At 39.4% G+C, this 18,921-nt stretch overlaps 1 protein-coding gene across 2 annotated transcripts in view; it reads left to right on the forward strand.

Annotated features, from left to right (window-relative positions):
- Positions 1–18,234, forward strand: part of IPO8 (importin 8) — a 53,106-nt gene extending 34,872 nt beyond the window's left edge. The window contains exons 22-25 of one of the 2 annotated variants that reach the window (XM_071551206.1): positions 5,885–6,144; positions 9,021–9,257; positions 9,873–9,989; positions 10,684–18,234. In XM_071551206.1, coding sequence (XP_071407307.1) covers positions 5,885–6,144; positions 9,021–9,257; positions 9,873–9,989; positions 10,684–10,781 — 712 coding nt within the window. In that variant the 3' untranslated portion in view covers positions 10,782–18,234. The remainder of the gene's footprint in view (positions 1–5,884; positions 6,145–9,020; positions 9,258–9,872; positions 9,990–10,683) is intronic. The other variant, XM_071551207.1, reaches the window with a different exon arrangement.
- Positions 18,235–18,921: the final 687 nt, after the last annotated feature.

Raw genomic sequence — 18,921 nt, forward strand, 5'->3', positions numbered from 1 at the left:
AGTTTTTCTCCACACCAGTTCTTACTTTGAGTTAATCTTTCCTGAACAGAATTATACGTCGTCTTTATATGGCTGCATTATTGCCATGGGATTAATCTTAAATTTAAAACTGTGCGATGTCTTTCTGCAGATATTCATTTGTGTCTGTATTTGAAGGTTTTACAGTAACAATCTCTTCTTGAAGAAAAAACATTTAAATTAGTAAACTAAATAGATAAAAAGTAAGGAAAAAATCTCTTATTATAACAAAACTGAACTGTTCTTATTATCACAAGTATTTGGACAACTTTTACCTGCTGTGTACACAAATCTCTACAGTACATGCTGTATCTTAACAGAAATACATGTTATCCATGAGAGGGGTTGCTCTGGTGACAAAGAAGGCATGAAGGACACAATGTCCCTTATTTCTTTTGGAGTGCCAGTAACTGAAAAATGGCACCTTTAAGTTACTTCTCCCAGACCTTGTAATAATTCTATTGTTGATTGTTAAATTATTTTTATATGTACCAACTTTAGAAAAGAGCAAGACATTTCAGGATTTCCAACAATTTTTACCTTCCTTTTTTTATGGCTGAAGCAGAGTTCTTGAGATTCATCTCTGTGCTGTCATTTTTTTTTCTACTGCACATCAAATGTTGAATGCATACAGAGACAGTAGGAAAAAAGATGCTCACTAAAAATGGTAAACTTATCATTCCTTTCTTAAAAGAAATAAAAAATCAAAGAGATTTATAGCTCAAAGCAGTTCACCCTGGAGCATTCAGTGAGAAACTAGTCTAGATTCAGAGGGGAAAAAATGCTGTGGGTCTGACTAGGCTCCAGCCTCAAGTAGTCCTGTGAGTTGTAGGTAAACTTTCAGTTATGTGAGTTGCTTTTCAGAAAGCATCAGCTACTAAAACTACTGTTCAAATGAACTCTTACTCAGAACTGAAACAAAATATGACAAACCCTATGAAAATGAAACTGATGATCATGATGCAAAATTCTGCTCAGACTCCGCGCTCGAGTGGCAGCAGAAGATTAAAATATCTATCTCTTTGATCTGCTGCTACCAGCAGTGAAATAATTATCTCTAGTACTGCTTAAATCTAGAAGTCACTCTCCCTTCAGTGCTGTCTCCTTATTATGTGGCTGCCAGGTGTGTGGCTTTTGCTGCAGTCCTGTTTGTGAGGCACTGTGATGTCCTGTGAGGGACTTCCTCTCTTTCCCTCAGTACAGCACTGCTTCTGAAAGATTGTGGTTTTTTAGGAGTGTTAAGGATCATTGTCTGAGCAGGAGCCAGATATTCAGAGGCCTAACTGAATAGGAAAATACAAAAATTCAAGCAAAATCTGGCTTTCTTAAAACCGTTTCTTGGGTTCAGCCCTGCCAAGTTCATGTCTTGTTAGAGAATAGTGGGCCCCCTGATTTGTACAGTCCTTTTACTCATCAGCTGCCATTTGCTGCTTTGCTTTACACTTAGATTGCTCTTTAGCAAGAGGCAGATTTGGGACTAAATTCAAATCAGCTGGAAAACTCAGAGATCCTAGAGAAATTGGGGAAGATTGAAGTTGATCCACCTCCAAACATGAAGGACCAGGTGAATCTTGCTGTCATTTTGTCAGCCATGCAGGCAGTCTGGGACTAAATGTAACAGTGGCTCTTCAAGATGCTTTGTCTACATAAATCTCCCATCCTTATTTGTGGATGCCTCCTCCCTGGAAGCGTTCAAGGCTCTGAGCAACCTGTTCTAGTGGAAGGTGTCCCTGCCTGTGGCAGGGAAGTTGGAACTTAATGACCTTTGAGGGCCCTTCCAACCCAAACCGTTCTATTTCCTTCTTCTGTTCCTGTCAAGTCTTGGTCCCTGTAGATCCTGCTCTGCCAGCAGTGGGGTCTGTGCTTGACTTCACGGGCTTAGGCTGGATCCAGTCGTGTTTGCCAACAGAATGCAGCATTTCTTCAGCAGCACATGTGAACACATGAGGTGGAATCCACAGGAAAAATGAAGGGGAAAAACTAGTTATAGTAAGATAAGTAACTGTTCTTCCATGTTATTAAAACCATGGAAACTATTTAAAAGTGGTTACAGATTTAGTATACTCAAAATTTTGGATGCAAGGGGAACTCAGAACTCTATGTAAGACTGTACATAAATTCAGTATGTCATTGTGGATATCACATAGCTGTGGTTCTGTGCCCATAATGCCCAGGTGCCACAGTATATTTTATTATTTATTTCTGAGTGTTTTCTACAATAACTTCAAACTGAAAAGCTACTTGTAGAAACATTTGGTCCTTGCTGCTTTCCTCCTTTTCCCTGACAGCTGAAGTTTGCTTGAGACTTCTGCATGACTTATGCTTACTTTCATACTAAAAATTCTTCTCTGGTAACTAGAGTGAAAGGACTTGTTTCAAAAAAAACACCAACACCTCAGTAAGTGATCTTTCTTATTTTTTTTGAAAGCTGAATAGTGGCACTTGTTTGATAAGAGTTAGAATAGTTAGAAATCCTAATTTTCTCAGAGTTGTGTATAAAATCCCAGTTTCTTTTGGTCTCAACTTTGTAGTTAGAAAGAAATTAGTAATTATTTGCAGTTTGTCCAGGAACTGTATTGATTGTTATAGAAAGAAACTTGATTCTGGCATAAAGGAGCACAGCAAACCAGTAAAGGAAAGGCTTAGTGATTTTTTCTTTGAAATACTTTCAGCTTGGTTTAAAATACAAACGATTCTAAAAGCTTTTTATCCTGTATTGGAAGGAAGTGTATTAGCAAGAAGAGGTCCTGCAGATTATGCAGACCACACAGAGCTTGTTAAAAATAGACATGGCTTGGAGTCATGCATTGCACTGCCATGTGTTGTGTGTTTAACACTCCAGGCTGGATATCCTGCTGAGGAATAAGCAGAATCCGTGAATATTAGGGAGGACTATTGTGTGCTGCTGAGCAAATAAGTACAGGTCTTGCAGCACAAATCACTAAGGAGAATCATATCCAGGCTCCCTGGAGCAGATGGAAGGGTGCTGAAATAATGAGGCTTTTGATAGCAAAGGAGTGGTCCTGAAATCATTCTTTTCCTTTACAAAAATATGTAACCACCATAAAACTCTGTTTGCTTGTTCAGTCCTGTCGGTATTTAATACAGCTGCGGCACAGTAGAATGCTGAACTTTAGGCAAGACAGATGCTTTTCCTGCTGTTTGTCTCTGCTGGCAGGTGAAAGGAACAAGTCTCCTTCTAGCTCAGGTTCACTAAAGATGGCTTGGTGCCTGGATTTCTGCTGTCCTGCTGGGGCTTCTAATAACATGCATATTCTGAAGATCTGTGTTTGTTCTTAAAACTCTGTCTAGAAGTTTTAAAATGAAGCCTGACAAATACACGGTGGGCTTTGGTCATTTGGGCTGCTTCCCAGTGATGACTCCCTTTCAAACTGCAGTGCTTCGTTCTTGAACTTCCATTTGGTGTCCCAAAAAGATAACTTAGTATGAAGCAAAGCCACTAATTGCGAAGATTTTTTTACATTTTGCTGTGTTGCATTTTGCAACTGGGGTTGTGCAATGGTAGTTTTTTCAAATGTGTGACAAAATGTAACGTCACTGGCCACTAGCACATGTGACAGAAATTGCTTCATTGTACATTTGGGACTTGAAGAATTTTCATGGCTTCTCCATGTCCAGATGGAGGATATGTGCATAGATTACAGAGCTTCATCACACTTGGGTGACAGTGCTGGCAGAGAGAGGAGGTAGAGAAAGTTCTTTCCTTTGTACTTGCGCTAAGGACAACTCTCCCAAAAACGCTGTGCTTCATTTATGGGTAACATTATCTTGGCTTTTGCTCTTCAAAGTATTGACATGAGAGCATATGGCAATCAGCTTGGCTTTCAACATACAGAAGTGAGTAATTTCAGCTGAGAGGAGTAAAGGACTCAGGTGTTTATTTCATGAATCACAGAATCATAGAATCAATTGGGTTGGAAAAGTCCTCCGAGATCATCAAGTCCAACCCTTGGTCCAACTCCAGTCCCTTTACCAGATCATGGCACTCAGTGCCATGTCCAATCTCAGTTTAAAAACCTCCAGGGATGGGGATTCCACCACCTCTCTGGGCAGCCCATTCCAATACCTGATTCCTCTCTCTGGAAAGAATATTTTTCTGGTCTCCAATTTAATTTCCCCTGGCAGAGCTTGAGCCCATGCCCAGACCCTGTTCGTCTCATTTTTTTTCTGTGCCCCATTCTACCCGAAAAGAAAGTATTGCAGTTAGCAGTGATGGAAGGACTCTCTTTCCCTACTTGTACTTGGGTTGCATTTTTTAACATGTGTAATGAGGCAGCCAAACCCCATGTGACAAAGTGTGCCATTTGATATGCTGGTTGACTTTGTTTTTCTTGGAAGGTCTTCTATGATCATAATGTTCTGCATGGTCATATATAATTTATTTTTGTTGTCAACTACTCTTGAGAATGAATCACTTCAGTAAACCCTAACGGACTAACAATGTGGGAGGTGTAATGAAATCCCTCAAGATCTCCAGCCTTGTTTAAGCACAAGTAAAGTTTAGAAAGCTGTAATACAGGAGCACTTGTGTTACTTAAAGAATATACTAGTTCAGTAGCATGTTATAGAGCAACTTTGGTAATGAAATGGTAGGCACTTAAAAAATTTTATTTCTGTAGCAATTTTTGAAGTGGTGGATTGAGCTATTTGCTCCCCTGTTAGCTTTATTGCAGTCTGTTGCCCATCAATAATAGTTTCTCTTCTCTCAACTCATGTATTCTCTTAAGTCCAAAGTAAAACTGACTCAGTAATGGAAATATCTACCAACAGTTTAAGGATGGCCATCTTCTGACAACTCTGGAGGTTTGCTTGAGTGCTAGAGGTCTTGCTGGCACTACTTGTCCTGCAGAAGGCTTGCATAGAAGCTGTCAGCATCAAATCGAATAGTTCAAATAAAAAAACCTCCTCCCAAGCCCCCAGGAGCAGAAAACTGTAATTTTATCTCCAAGTTGAATACTGCTGATGTTTCCAGTAAAGGAGAACCAAAAAGTGCATCTGCAGAGACAGTTACGGACTTTTCCCATCTTGTTTGCAGAAACTTCTGTTTCTGGAAGTATAAAAATCAATCCTAATGTTTAAAAGCATAGGCTCTTATCTAGTTTCCTGACTGTGGTTACATAACAATCTTTCTGCTACTAGTTTAATGATTTTCTTTCCCTTCAATTATCTATAGTTTGTTTGGTTTACTGTAGGTCTACTGATTTGCAAGTTCCTAGTTTGAGTGTACTGCCAGTTGTTCTTGATACGGTGGAATTATTTCCTTGCTTTCACCAGAGTTAGCTGTATGTCTGAAGTTAGCATCAGAAATTGGATGTACAATACAGCAATTCTGGTGGACTTCTAATAAGTGTGTTTAAATCCAGGCAGCCCTGGGGCACTCCATAAATACACCGTGCGATTCAGTGCATTTCCTGCTTATCATTACTCTTCATTAATAGTCTTTTTGCCAGTTCCAATCCTTGCAATGGTACTGCTGTCTAAGCCAGGACAAATTAATTTTCCATCCTATTTAACGATGATAATCTATATCAAATGCTTTATTAAAGACAAGATAGTCTACATAATTACTAAACAGTATTTATTTAGCATTACAAATTTTGCATTTGGTAATCAGAAACTATTGCTCCAGGAATTTGAGCAGTGCTTGAAAGGTGCTTAATTGTTATTGGACGAGTACTTTCCAGTGGGGAACTTGCCTTCAGAACAAAGGAAAGAGTTTCTTTAGGAGCTTTGAAAACAGACTTTGAACATAACCTCCCATGACAAGCACCAGGATTTTAATGCTCTCTAAATATCTTTGCAGTGAAAACCTGTTTTTTTTTCTAACAAGTGCGTTTTGTTTCAGACTCCATGACAGAAAGATGTGTATAATAGGACTAAGCATCCTAATGGAATTGCAGAACCGACCACCTGCAGTGGATGCTGTGGCTGCTCAGATTGTTCCTTCCATCCTTCTCCTCTTCTTGGGCTTGAAACAAGTTTGCGCCTCACGAGAACTCACAGAACAGGAGGATCATGCTAAAGATGAAAAACACGTTGCAGAAGATAATGGTAAAATCTCCCCTTTTCACATTGTGGATTTTGTCTGGATTTATTTTAAAGGGGGTAAGAAATTGCAGTTCATTTTTAGACTCATTAGTCTGCTGAAAATAGCTCAACTTGGTGCTTGAAAGGTCATTTTAGGAATTGATTTTTCTTACCGAAATACGTATTCACGATATTTCGATGTTAACATTTTGTGAAAGAGTAGTGTTGGTTTAAGAGTAAGTTGTAAGTCCACTCTTCTGGATTGTAATTATGCCTGTCTTCTTACATTGGCAGCAGGAGTTTGCCAGGACTCCACTAGTTATATTCTTGCTCCCTGGAAAGAAGCTATTCCTAGTACCCAACTGTTTGAAAGCCTCGTTTGGTTGAATTTCACAGGAGATCCTGGCAGGTCGTCTTCGTCCAAATGGAAAGTCATTTGCAACATGGGTTTGAGACAGCTGAGTTTCCTTGAGTAGAGAGGCTCCAAAGCATCAAAGAATGTCTCTCAGAGGGAATTGTGGGGAGAGAATTATGCACAGCTGTCACGTGAAAAGAGTCACAGAAATGCAGAGATTTCTTGTCCCACCTGTATTTATATAGTTATTAGCTGTAAGCTTCCTTGGAGAACAGTCAAAGGTTTATGAACCCAGCACTGCCTGTTTAACCATGGACAGAACACAGGCTGGAGAGGTTTTCGACCTTCCTGTGAGGACCTCACTTTAGCCAGGGAGAACTTATTAGCTCTAAGTGTCTCCAGAAAAATTGAAGTCTTATGAACCTAACCCTGCCTGTCAAACAGCGGACAGCACACAGGTTAGAAGGGTCTTCGACCTTTGCTATGAGACCACACTTGATTGGCCAGGGAGAACTTTCTTTATGAAGATACCAGCTGTAAGTGTCCTGGAACACCGAAGTCTTATGAACCCAACACTGCCTGTCAAACAGCGGACAGTGCACAGGTCAGAAGGGTCTTTGGCACTCTGCTGTGAGGACCACACTTAATAGCAAGAAAAGAACTTTCTCCACAGCAGCTCCTGAATTAACTTCTATTAATACAAGTATGTGACAGTTATTGTGGGTTTTGCATTGCTGGTGGTAATGTTTAGCTGCATGGTTGTAATTTATTGATGACCAAAAACCCCAAAAGAAACCAGCACAAAACGCATTCTACAGAGACAAGCACACCAAACTTAAGTTTCAATACAGCCGTGTACCCCCCATGACAGACTTGACTAACAGAAAACTACTAACGAGAAACACAACAACCTAAACCACCAATCTAGAACCTCCCTCGGTAACACAGAGCAACAAAATGACCTGCACACCACCTTCTCTGCAACACAAAGCAAAAGGAAGGAATACAGCTGTTTCCCAGTAACACGCATGTTAAAAAGGAACTGCACACTGTAAAGGAACACAACTAATATAAAGTAAGATATATACCTAGTAAGTTGCAAAGTGTAAGGCAAGTTATTGTTTTTAAAGTAGCAAAACACTGTTAGTAAACAAGGTGCCTTTAGAGTAAAGATATATCCCAGTGAAATTAGCATCAGAGTAGCTGTGAGGTAAAAGTAAAGGCATGTTATATGAATATAAGGTAAGATATAAGGTATAGGCATTGTAAGAGAGTAAACTATAAGATATAAAATATAGAGTATAGGGACTACATAGTTTTCTCACCCCTACGTTGTCCGAAGAGGTGGGAGGAGACAGGGCAGCTTCTCTCAGCTACCCCCACAGAGAGGATGGCATTTCTACCCAGTTTTTTCTCATGCCCAATTGCTTTTATACCTGTTTTTTTTTCCTGTCTTTGGTGGTTTGGGTGGCTTTAGTCAATAGTTGGGTTTGGGGTGATAGAGAGATGGCATAAGCTTGAGGGGCTCCTTATGTTCCCAGCAGATTTTGCAAAGGAGGGCCGTGTCATTTCCACTGCACTCCACCCTTTGTTAAGCTTATCAGTCTGGCTTTAGCACTTTCGGAAAGCCACTGGGATGTCTTTGTCCTCTGACAGTGGTTCTGGAAACATCCCTCCAGGGGGCTGAGGCATTTTCCCTCAACTCATCAAGAGTTTATCAGGGCTATCACCCGCAACAGCACTGCAGACATATCTATTTGACATGCAATAGTAGGTAGATGGTTTGAGGTCTGAAAATTAGTTTGGATGTGAGCAGATTATGTAATCCACTCAAATTTCACACATGATTGTTCTGTAAGGGATCACAGAATTCTTCTCAATGCATAGGAATACAGTATGGAAAAAGCACAGTAATTTTCAAATCTCTGTCTTATGATCAGTCCCTGCTGGCTGCATATGTAGTCATCTTTATTCTTTCTAAACTGTTAACACAGTAAGAGCTAAAAGTTTGAAATTGGAAGGGTAATTTTGTAAGTCAGAGATACTTTTCCTTAAGTAAGAAATAGCAGTGTTTACAATTGCAGGTTGTAGTTGCATTTAATTCAGGTTGTAAGTTTCATAAGTGAAATGGAAGGTAAAACAAAGCAAGAGATGCTGGTTTAAGTTGTTCAAATAAGGGAGGACTCTGAAGAATACCAGACAGACAGTTGATTTACAGCTGGTATTCTCATGTTTTTCTCATTTGTGAGGTCTCTGTTTGTAATTTAAGAATCACAGTTATGGACCACTTTGTCAAAGACATTTCCTCAAAATTTTTGGATCTTATAATAGCACAGTGACTATCTAAATGAAAGAAGAAAAAAGGATGGAAGTTTCATATTCCTCAGGTCTGCATAGAAACAAGAGTTTAACTAGAATATAGGAAACATTTTAATAGCTTCATTTTTTCCAAGGCTTTTAAGATTTTGGGGGAAAGGTGTTAACAGAGCATCCCCTTTCCAGCCAAAACCTAGACTTATTACTTGTGTTTAATTCATAAGTCATTGTTTCCTTACACTTTTTAAACTTTGTTTTACAAAACATGTCAATGCTTTTCCAGAAGAGATATCGAGTGATGAAGATGAGACAAATGAAGTGAGCCAGGCAATGCAAGAGAACCACAGTGGAGGAGGAGGAGGTGGTGGTGGAGGTGGAGAGGAAGAAGATGATGAGGATGATGATGATGATGACTGGGATGAAGATGCATTGGAAGAGACTGCTCTTGAAGGATTCAGCACACCTCTTGACCTTGAAAATGGTGTTGATGAATACCAGTTTTTTACACAAGCACTTCTAGGTACGTGTTTTGTGGTTGGCAGGATGATATAACATGATGAAATCGTTTGGAGATGTTTATGGTCACCACTGGGAAAACCTTTTTCTTTGTTACAATAATTTTGATTTCTGTAACTGAAAAATGTGATCTTGTTTTCTAATATTTGTTCTAAGATTTTTTTGGCTCACTAGTGCTGCAAAAAACAATTGGTAGCAAATGATCCAGAGTTTAATTCTCTTCGTGTTCTCCTTCAGAACTTTTCAATCACAGCCTAAATAAGTAGGGCTTGGTCACAAGTGGGACTGCTGTATATAGAAATATTTGTCACCTTCTAGGTGTTAAAATCATAGTGGAGAAATTATGCTGTTGCTTTTAGTTTTCATAGGAGTTTTAAATTAGCAGACTCAATTCACATTGTCCATGAATAATGTCCACATGGTCAGAAAGGAGAGGATGTAATTAAGTTGCCCCAAAATGAATTACCTCTGCTACAGTGGGGATTCTGTGCTAAGAAAACCAACAGGAATACTGAGCCTGTTTTGCAGTGCAGATTGTGTTTGAAAACCAACCAGAAATTCCATGTGTTTCATTTTGTTACATCTGATAATCACTTTTCCTCCATCCGTGTCCTGCCAGCGGTGCAGAGCCGGGATGCAGCCTGGTACCATTCACTGACAGCGCCGCTGAGTGAGGATCAGAAGAAACAGCTGCAGGAAATTTATACATTAGCAGAACACCGGCGAACTGCTGCAGGTGAGTCACTTCTCTGGGGGCATTTCATGTGTTGCAGGGATGTTGGAAGTGCATCTAATCTATAACAAGAAAGAGAACAGACCTCTGTGCTAATTAACGTTTTCTAGGAAGCATAAGTAGGATATTATGCTTATGTTAGTCCTTGCCTGGACGTGTGTGTTATTCAGAGAGTACTGTTGCTTCTAATTAATTGCCTTCTCATTGACTCATGCTGATGTTTGAACAGGGTATGACCTAATTTTGTACAACTAGACATTTGAAATGAAGAGCAGATTAAGGCAATATCTAGCTGTCAGCCAGGCATTTGATGAAGATTGCTGTCGATTATTATATGTTTAACAGCTTTATAACTATTTACCGCTAACATTCCCTTCACACTCGGTGTCAAGTTTTAGATGTATGGAAAGCTTGCATCATGGAAAATAAATTCAGATTTAATCAAAAAGAATGCAAGAACGATGTCACATAGACCAATTCTGTAAAGGATTCATTTGTCAGCTGTTGTAGAGGTGTGTACATTTATGCCTTTAGAGAAAATCTGAGTGTAATTTATTCTTGTCACTGCATTTATGGAATGAGATTTGGACTCAACTCATTTTCCACAACTTTACATTCTTAGCTGAGCTGTGTTGTCTCTAGCAAAGGTGTTTGCTATAGATCATTTTTCATGTCATTTTTCTCCTTTGGATTCTAGAGACTAAGACAATAGAACAACAAAGTGGATATGCATTTGACAACAAAGGACTGATCACAGCATTTAACTTTGCTGGAAGTACTCCTGGTGGCAACTGAAGGATCAGCTCCAAAAGTCAATGGGAAGGGTCTCATCATTACATTTTCTTGAAATCATCGTGACTTCTGAGTTCTAGGGGAGGGTAATTTAGTGCTGCTGAAGGTTTTCTGGAAAATAGCAGTGTGCTTCCCCCACTGGAATGCTCTTTCTAACCAGCTACTGTAATGTACAAATTTTTGTGGTGTTTTTATAATTTGATGGACTGAAAGGAAACGTTTGTTCTCAAGGAACCTGAATGACTGGGAGGGGCCAGGCTGCATCTAATTGAGTTGCACTTCTCAGGTTTTTGCTGTGCAGAATTGATAGATTCATATGGATAACAGTGCCTTCTGTTGTACATGGATTGCCTGAACAAATGGATTTTGGAGTGCATTATAATTTTTTAAGTGTAAGGACTTCTTGATACACTGTAAGCCTTGGTTCCATGTTTTCCAGTCATCTGCTTTTTACTGCTCGGTTTAATTGTTTGTTGGCTGCACACACACATTGTTGGATTCAGAATATTGCAGCATTTTCCCTATTTGGTGCAGATCAAATGTGTAGAGGGAGGTGTCTGTTGAAGTAGCAAGGCATAAACTGGTTATGTGAAAGGGTCATAACAAAACTGCAGATTTTCCCTTGATGCAGGAGTCTTAAAGTATTTCTCTTGGCCATGAATTCACCTGGTTTGAGTTACCATGGCAGGCCTGGCAGGTGGCTCCCCTAAATCTACACCCATGTTACCTTCTGCCTGGACAAGTGGTGGGGCCCTCTCATGTAGATGTTCTACATGACAGCTTCTTATTTACACTATTATTGATGAATATTGGATTTTACTTTGGATTCTGTAAACCTCTTTTCTGATTTTATTCATTCATTACCATTCCAGTGGTATTACTGAATAATGTGGTACAAAATGATTGCAATATTTTATTTATTTTGATAGAAGAAACACAGCTTCAAACTTAATTCTTACTGTTAGACGTCTGTGATTGTATTTCTGGTCTGCATTCCAGATGGTTATTCTTGTCACATGCTGAAATTCCTTTATCTGACAGATTTTTTCCTAAATTTCAAAGACTGTTTCTGCCAGTGGAGGTTTAGATTTGAAGTTAGAACAAGATTTCTTCACTGAATGGGTGATCAGGCACTGAAACAGGCTGCCTAGGAAAGTGTTGGAGTCAACATCCCTGCAAGTGTTTAAACAACGTGTGGATGTAGCACTTAGGGACGTGGTTTAGCAGTGGACACGGCAGTGCTGGGTTAACAGTTGTACTTGATAATCTTAAAGGTCTTTTCCAACCTCAACAATTCTGTATAACAAAGGTGTTTGTGGAGAAGTTCATTTAGTGAGAAAGTGATAGCAGTACTAATTTGAATAGGTGCCCCTCTAGATCTGTGGGATCGCAGTGGTGTAGCAAAAATCAATAGGGGTGCATTAGAGCATGAAGTTTGGGTTGGAGATAAAATATTTAGACCAGATTTTGTTTCTATGTGTTAATTTCTCTATGACTTAAAAATACTTACCAAGGAATTTTAAACACATACTAATCTATTTCTTTACAGCAATGTCGCAAATGAAAAGTCAAAATCCTTCCCATACCACATCAAATTTCCCACAAGTATAGTAAATATAGCCCTGGACAGTGCTGAAACTTTCATTTTTATATGCAAGAGTAATTCCAGTTGTATCTGGTAAATCTGAAGCACTCTATGCCTTGGCTTCTGGAAGGGGCCAAAGTGTCTCTCCCTGTTCCTTCTGGAATTTTCCTAGCTTGGCAGCTGCGGAGCAGAAGGTTCCCCACTGCTTTCCTTCTTCCTGCACCTTTGTGTCAGACTCGGGTGTTGTTCTCTGCTGCTGCTTTGTGTTGGTTTGTTTTTTTCCCCACATAGCAGCTGCAGGGTAAAGTTGGCCTGGTTCTTGTGGGTTTTTCATTGGTGCTGCTCAATTAATAGCAACAGTGAAAATTTCTCACTTTCAGGCCTGTTGTAAAGATGGAATATTGTGGGAATTCCAGGGTTTCCAAAAGGGAGCAATCTGCTGAGCTGCGCTGGACAGGCTCTTGAAGCTCAAGCAGCAGAGGGCCAGGATATCCTTTATTTCGAATATCAGGCTATGAAAATTAGAGGTTACTTTTGTCAATTTAGGCCTGGGCTGTGTGGTCTGAGACAGTAGGTAGGAAAGCATTACATTCAGTTTGTTGAGTTTCTCAAAAGCCATAGAAGTTTTGATATCCTTTGGAAATTTAATAGTTTTTGGAATTTAAGGGCATTGATGACTTCTCTCTTAACCTGTCAATTGGAGTTAAGTATTAGGCAGATAAACTATATGAGCCCTTTATTATTTTATTAACAAGATTGTCAAGTTGGGTTTTTTCCAAAGCCTGTTTGCCTTCTCTACACAGGCATGCAGAGTAGAAGAGGGATTTATTTTTCTTCTGCTAATGAGGTTGCTTGCACAGTCACAGGCTAATATTTAGGAGTTCATGTGTTCAAGGAAAAATCTGCTTTTGCATAGCATCATCTTTGTGTCACTCAGCTGAACTATGGCTGCTCCCTAGTTCTGCTTCTTGTGTACTTTTCAAATCAACTGCCAAGAAAATTTCATCCAGATGTTTCTTACAAGGGGTTTAATCAGCAGCATGGAGTCGGGAATCTTTGTTGTCTATGTTGCAGTAGGGTTGGAAATGTCTGAGGGGATGGCATGTAAAAAGGTTAAATGCCCTTCCCTTCCCAGGAGATTCATGAGCAAATGTTTCTGCTGGCAAAAGCAAATGTTAATGATTTTATTCCTTTTTTTGAAAAAGGTTTTCATCCAAAAAGATTTATCGGGCTCTAGCCTCCACTTTTAACATATGGTTCTCTTTTAACGTGATAAATATCCATTTGTACATGATCATAAATAGGTAATGGATTTTAGGGGTTTCTTTCTGAGCTGTGTCCAGCTTTGTACTACATTAAAGGGAGAGTAACACAAATGTGCATTACTGTCTCACTTTCAAGCCAAGGTAATCATGGAATATCAGGTACCAGCATTGCCAATCAAGCATGATGTGTTTGCTGTTGGAAGTACAGAGAATCATGAATGTATTGTAAAATAAAACAAAGGCTGATAAGTGGTGACCTGTATTGCCCCATGCCCACATTCCCAAAGTATGAAGGTGACTCGTGTGGGCACCACAGTGGCTTTACATAGGAAATTAGCAGTATGTGGGTTAAAATCATAGCAAATGTTAACCTACATATGCTGCTTTTTCAGATAAGATTAACTCATCATGGGTATTGAATTGCATATGCTGTTTTGTCACTCTTGAAAGGAAAATAAGAATCACCACTTGTTTTTGCTGCCTTTTTTTGCTCTCTCTCTCTCTCTCTGTTTCAATATTGAAGTACTTGGTTTGCTTTCATTAAAGAGCAGAATCTTCAATCACAATGGCAAGTTCCAAGAAGAGTACAGAATATCAAGCTGAGGAAAAAGCTGAAAAATCCCATACCTCAACAATCCCCAAAAACCCACATGTGCACAGTCTGACTGAAATAAATATGCTGTGGGAGCGTGAGTCGAAATATGTAAAGAATGTTACACAAAATGATATTGTGAGATTCTTTGCTTTAGGGAAAAATGTTGCCCATGGGTTGTCAGGGAGACATGAAATGAACTGCTTTAGGACATGCCCTTTGCCTGTGAAGTCCTGACAGTTTGTGACTCTGGATTCCATCACACATTGTAGAGGAGAGGCAGTAGGACAATAGCAGATTTATTTTTTTTTCTTACTACAAAGCAAGAGTCTGAATGGAGACTTTTGTGAGCTGAAGGAATTGTAGACAACCTGAATGATAAACTGTCTTTTGTTTCCAGAATACTTGTCAGTCTTTTTCTTACCTCCTTTCCTTCTGTTTTGCCAACCATGATGTTATGGGAGATTTCAGAAACTATTGAAAACACTTGAAAAGGTAAACTTTAAACAATTTCTATGAAATGTGTTGTTCTTGAAGCAGTGCAACCTGTCAATTGCATTTCTCATTTGACATATGCAGATGATACAGAACTACAAAAACCCCTCACTTGTGCCTGTGGTTTGATAAACTTCTCTGTGATTTACTTCTTTATATGGGTCCTTTGAAATCCCCACACCTGAGACTGAGATTTGCTCAAAGGATAGGCAAAAATTCACTATGTAATGCAGTCCTGTCTGAGATGTGCCATAGTTAATCTTGGTTATGTTTGATGGTCTGGTGGTCAGTTCCTCAAGAATCTCCATCTCTAATTGAGGACATTATTCAAGTCCAAAACACTACCCTTGCAGGTGGACAGGGAATCAGTTTTCCCTCATTATGACAAAGCATACAGCAGGTGTGACTATGAACGTCTTCATCTTATGAGTGAAATAGCACCCTTTTCTCTTGGGTGTTTAATCCTACCCCAGGTGGATGGGATACAGTAGAGTTGGATGTTCCCAGTGTGTAAAGGAAGCTGGAGACTATTCCAGATGCCAGAAAGTCTTAGTATAAAATCATATCATAAGGAGCATGTGTGAGCAGGCCAAGCTGCTTGCTGTTGACACCTCTTCAACTGCTACTGCTTTTGTAAACCTAATCAATCAGAAGCAGTGTAAAATGAATGAGAACTAAAGCAGTACTTGGGCACTAGCCAGGTAGAAAGTTTCCTGGCCTGTGGATCTAATCCCAGTGCTCACTGCAGAAGTGCCTGCGAGTTTTGCAATTGGCTCTAATGAAGCCAGGATTTTACCCAAGCAGTTTGCTAGATCCTGGTGTTTGGATCACTGCTAAGACCTTCCACTGGTAGTTGTCCACATCAAAAAGAAATGAGATGTAAGTGGTACATTAAGTTTAAGATGCTCTTTATAGGCTGTACAGAGGTTCACAACTCTTAAGTGCGTGGCTCTGTGCATGGTGGGGTAGGAGGTGACCTTTCAAATACCCTGATTCTCCAATGTGAATACAACAGTGTCAGCTCCTTGAGTCACCTGAGACAGTATTGGTCAGGTGCTGCCTGCTGGACCATCTGGGATTATGTTACATAAAGTGAAATGCAAAAACTGAAGAATTACTTGATGCTTATAGCTGTTCAGCAACAAAAAATGAGTGTTTTCTTGAAAACGAGATTTTAATGTTGTTCTCAGGTATATTTTATTTTTCATATTTCATGCCCTTATGCAAAATTACTACATGACATGGATGCCTATTGATTTTTTCAAAGGACTGTTTACCATTGAAGGTGTTTATCCAAGAATTGTTCCTCATTTTTAGGTATTTTCAACATATTTCTTAGTAAAGTTGCACATATCCATCTTTCACCCCTTTTCATGCACAGAGATATTGGAAATGAACTTAAGGAAAGGAAGAACAGTGCTTTGAAAAGAGAACTATGCATAAGCAGGTTATTTTTAGAAAACAGATGAACTATGGCCTCTGAAGAAAACACAAAACAGTAAATATTTATACAAAAGTGCATGAGCTAAAGAAATTAATATAAGACAAAATAAGCAAGACACATTCTTTGATCACAGCTGCAATGTTTATTTTTTTGTTGCCAAACAATATGTGACACTTGGTTTTGATTGCATCTGCTGTTGGTATTACGCTTAATGTAAATCACATGGAATGTTTTGGAGCTTAAAAAGAAACCAAAGAAGCCATGCAGCTTTATTTTGATATTTAAAGCAAAGAGGAACCCGTGCCTGCAGTGACTAGAGGGAGCCCACTATGTGCTACATTAGTAGATTGAATTGCAGGATCATCACCTTTGTAAGAAACCTGAAATACTAAACTGTGGGTTGGCTTTGAGGGAAAGAATTGACAAATGCAAAGCATGCGTTGATGACAAGAAGAACCTCTTCCTAGCTTAAAGAATTCTGTACAGTGTTCTCTTAAGCTGTGCTGAATTTGCTTTAAAAATAGTAATAAATCTTATTGCTTAGGTCGAATGTTACATCTGTTGTGCATTTATCTCAGAGGAATAATATTTCTTTAAAAATGTAACATGCCACCTACCAAGGAGCCAAATCTCCTTTTATAACCTCTCTTCATACAGTCATAAAACTTATTTGCAAGAACACTCCAGAATTAATTTTAAAGAAATGTGTATGTTTCCCAGAGTTAATATGTGCATTTTTGTACCACTGTGTTTGCTAATCTCTGACTCTGACTTGTGAAGGCAACTGTTCATGTACACGTGTTGCCTGAGAAAGAACATGGCTGGTGTTTGATGCAGAACATCCAAATACAGTTCTCAAAATATCAAACTAGTGAAGATAGTCATCGTGCAGTCCTAAGAGAGAGGGGGTTGCACCAGAGTTTGAGCCAGTCTTCTGCATGTGGAATTCATAAAGAAGATACTTTTACCAAGCCTCCACAGGACAAGAGATGAATCCAGCTAGAACTGCAAGCCTGGTATTTGGATCAGCAGAGTGTTTTCCTGACGGTGAGTTCCTGGAGTAGCCTGTTTGCTAAATTACACTGATTGATGATGTTTGCCCTTTTCTGTATGGGCATCTGTGAATCCTCTGTCTCTCCAAAAGCAGTGGGTAGTGGTCCCTGTTTTTCAACTCAAGAGGCTCAGTCTGTAGTTTGCCCAAAGCTGTAGCAATGTGTTGGGACTGGCAGGAGAAATTAAAATTTTGGCTCTATATAAGTGCCTGGGAGTTTTGGATGCTAAGATTTTACACAATTAATTTTCTAGATCTTAGTGTTTGTATCATTGCTAATACATTCCAGAGAAGCTCTGCCAGAACATACTTAATTTTAGAAATTGCTTAGTAACAATGAGTTCCTCTATTGAGCTGCAAGTTTAATCTGTCTGGCAGTGACATTGTTTCATTGTATTTTGTGTGGGTTGCTTGGTGTGATAAGCTCTCCTGTAGAAAAAGTGGTTCTCAGCTGGGTGATGAATGACATCCCAATTGGTAATTCCTCTTGAGGCTTTGAAGTGAACCTGGTGACTTGGAAGCAGAACTCAAAGTGACCCACAGTATCATCTGTACCATGTATTGGGGTGTTGGGAAACACTTCTCCAACAAGCATGCTGGATTGGTTCTGAAGTTGTGATTGTCGCTTTTAACAGGCTCTAAAAAAATACATTTTTACCCAAGTAAATATAAGGCTCCTATGCCACCTCCTGCCCTCTGATAGTGTTGATCGTTCAGCTGGAATCACAGTTTTTACCTAACTCTCAATCTCTTAAAATAGTAATTTGTTTCATTTGGTCCCCAGGAAGGGTGACATATGATTTGTGTTTGCTTTCTCTTGTTACCAGGTATGTTAAATTAATAATTTGAATAATTTAATTACCTGTTTGATTAAATTACTGGGATTTTAACCAATCCCATGGAGTTTCCTACTGAATTTGTTTTCTTCTGGCAGAGCTCAAGTTACATGGTTCTGTATTGCACATCAGGAAAACTATCTGTACCCATATAATAAATGAGATTCAGAGTGAAATGTAGAGTATGGAAAGGTCATATCAGTATATGAATAATGGATGATTTCCTTTTTTATTAAATATATTGGTCTTCTATCTCTCAGCATGCTGTAGAACACAATGTGCAACTGCAACAAATAAGGGTGCCTTAAGCAGTTTCTATTAAATATAAATAATCCATACTGTCCTTTTTTTACACAACCTGCCTTGCCTTGCACCTGAATGCCTTGGCAGGTGATTGTGCAAAGTGTAGTAATGGAGCCAAAAGGCTGCTCTTTCGTGTAGGGATTTGACCACAGCCATGTGGCTGACATGGCCCTCAGCAGCAGTTGTGGCTGTGCTCTGGAAGAGCTACTTCTTCATGGAGAAGGTATGCCCCGTGTCATGTTTCCTTCCTGCCATAAGTATCTTCCTGGAGGATGCAGGGGGTTGAAGACCACAGCAAGAGTAACTGGAGATCATGACTGTGCATCTGAGTGTGCACTGAGCTGAACGGCTCAGCACCATCCAGTTCTATGTATAGACCACTCAGAAACGTGTCGGCATGAAGCAAGATTAAACACAGACATGAAGTCTAGTTCCTCCATGTAATAAGGATTGTAGCTGTTGAATTCTGCCAAATGACAATCAGCTTGGGGTGAACAGCATGATCAGCTCTATTTATATTATTGTTTTGAAGAGAAGCTGACGGGCTCTGTCTGCATTGTTGTGATGGAATG

Source organism: Pithys albifrons, chromosome 3, assembly GCF_047495875.1.
Source record: "Pithys albifrons albifrons isolate INPA30051 chromosome 3, PitAlb_v1, whole genome shotgun sequence".
Lineage (NCBI taxonomy): Eukaryota > Metazoa > Chordata > Aves > Passeriformes > Thamnophilidae > Pithys > Pithys albifrons.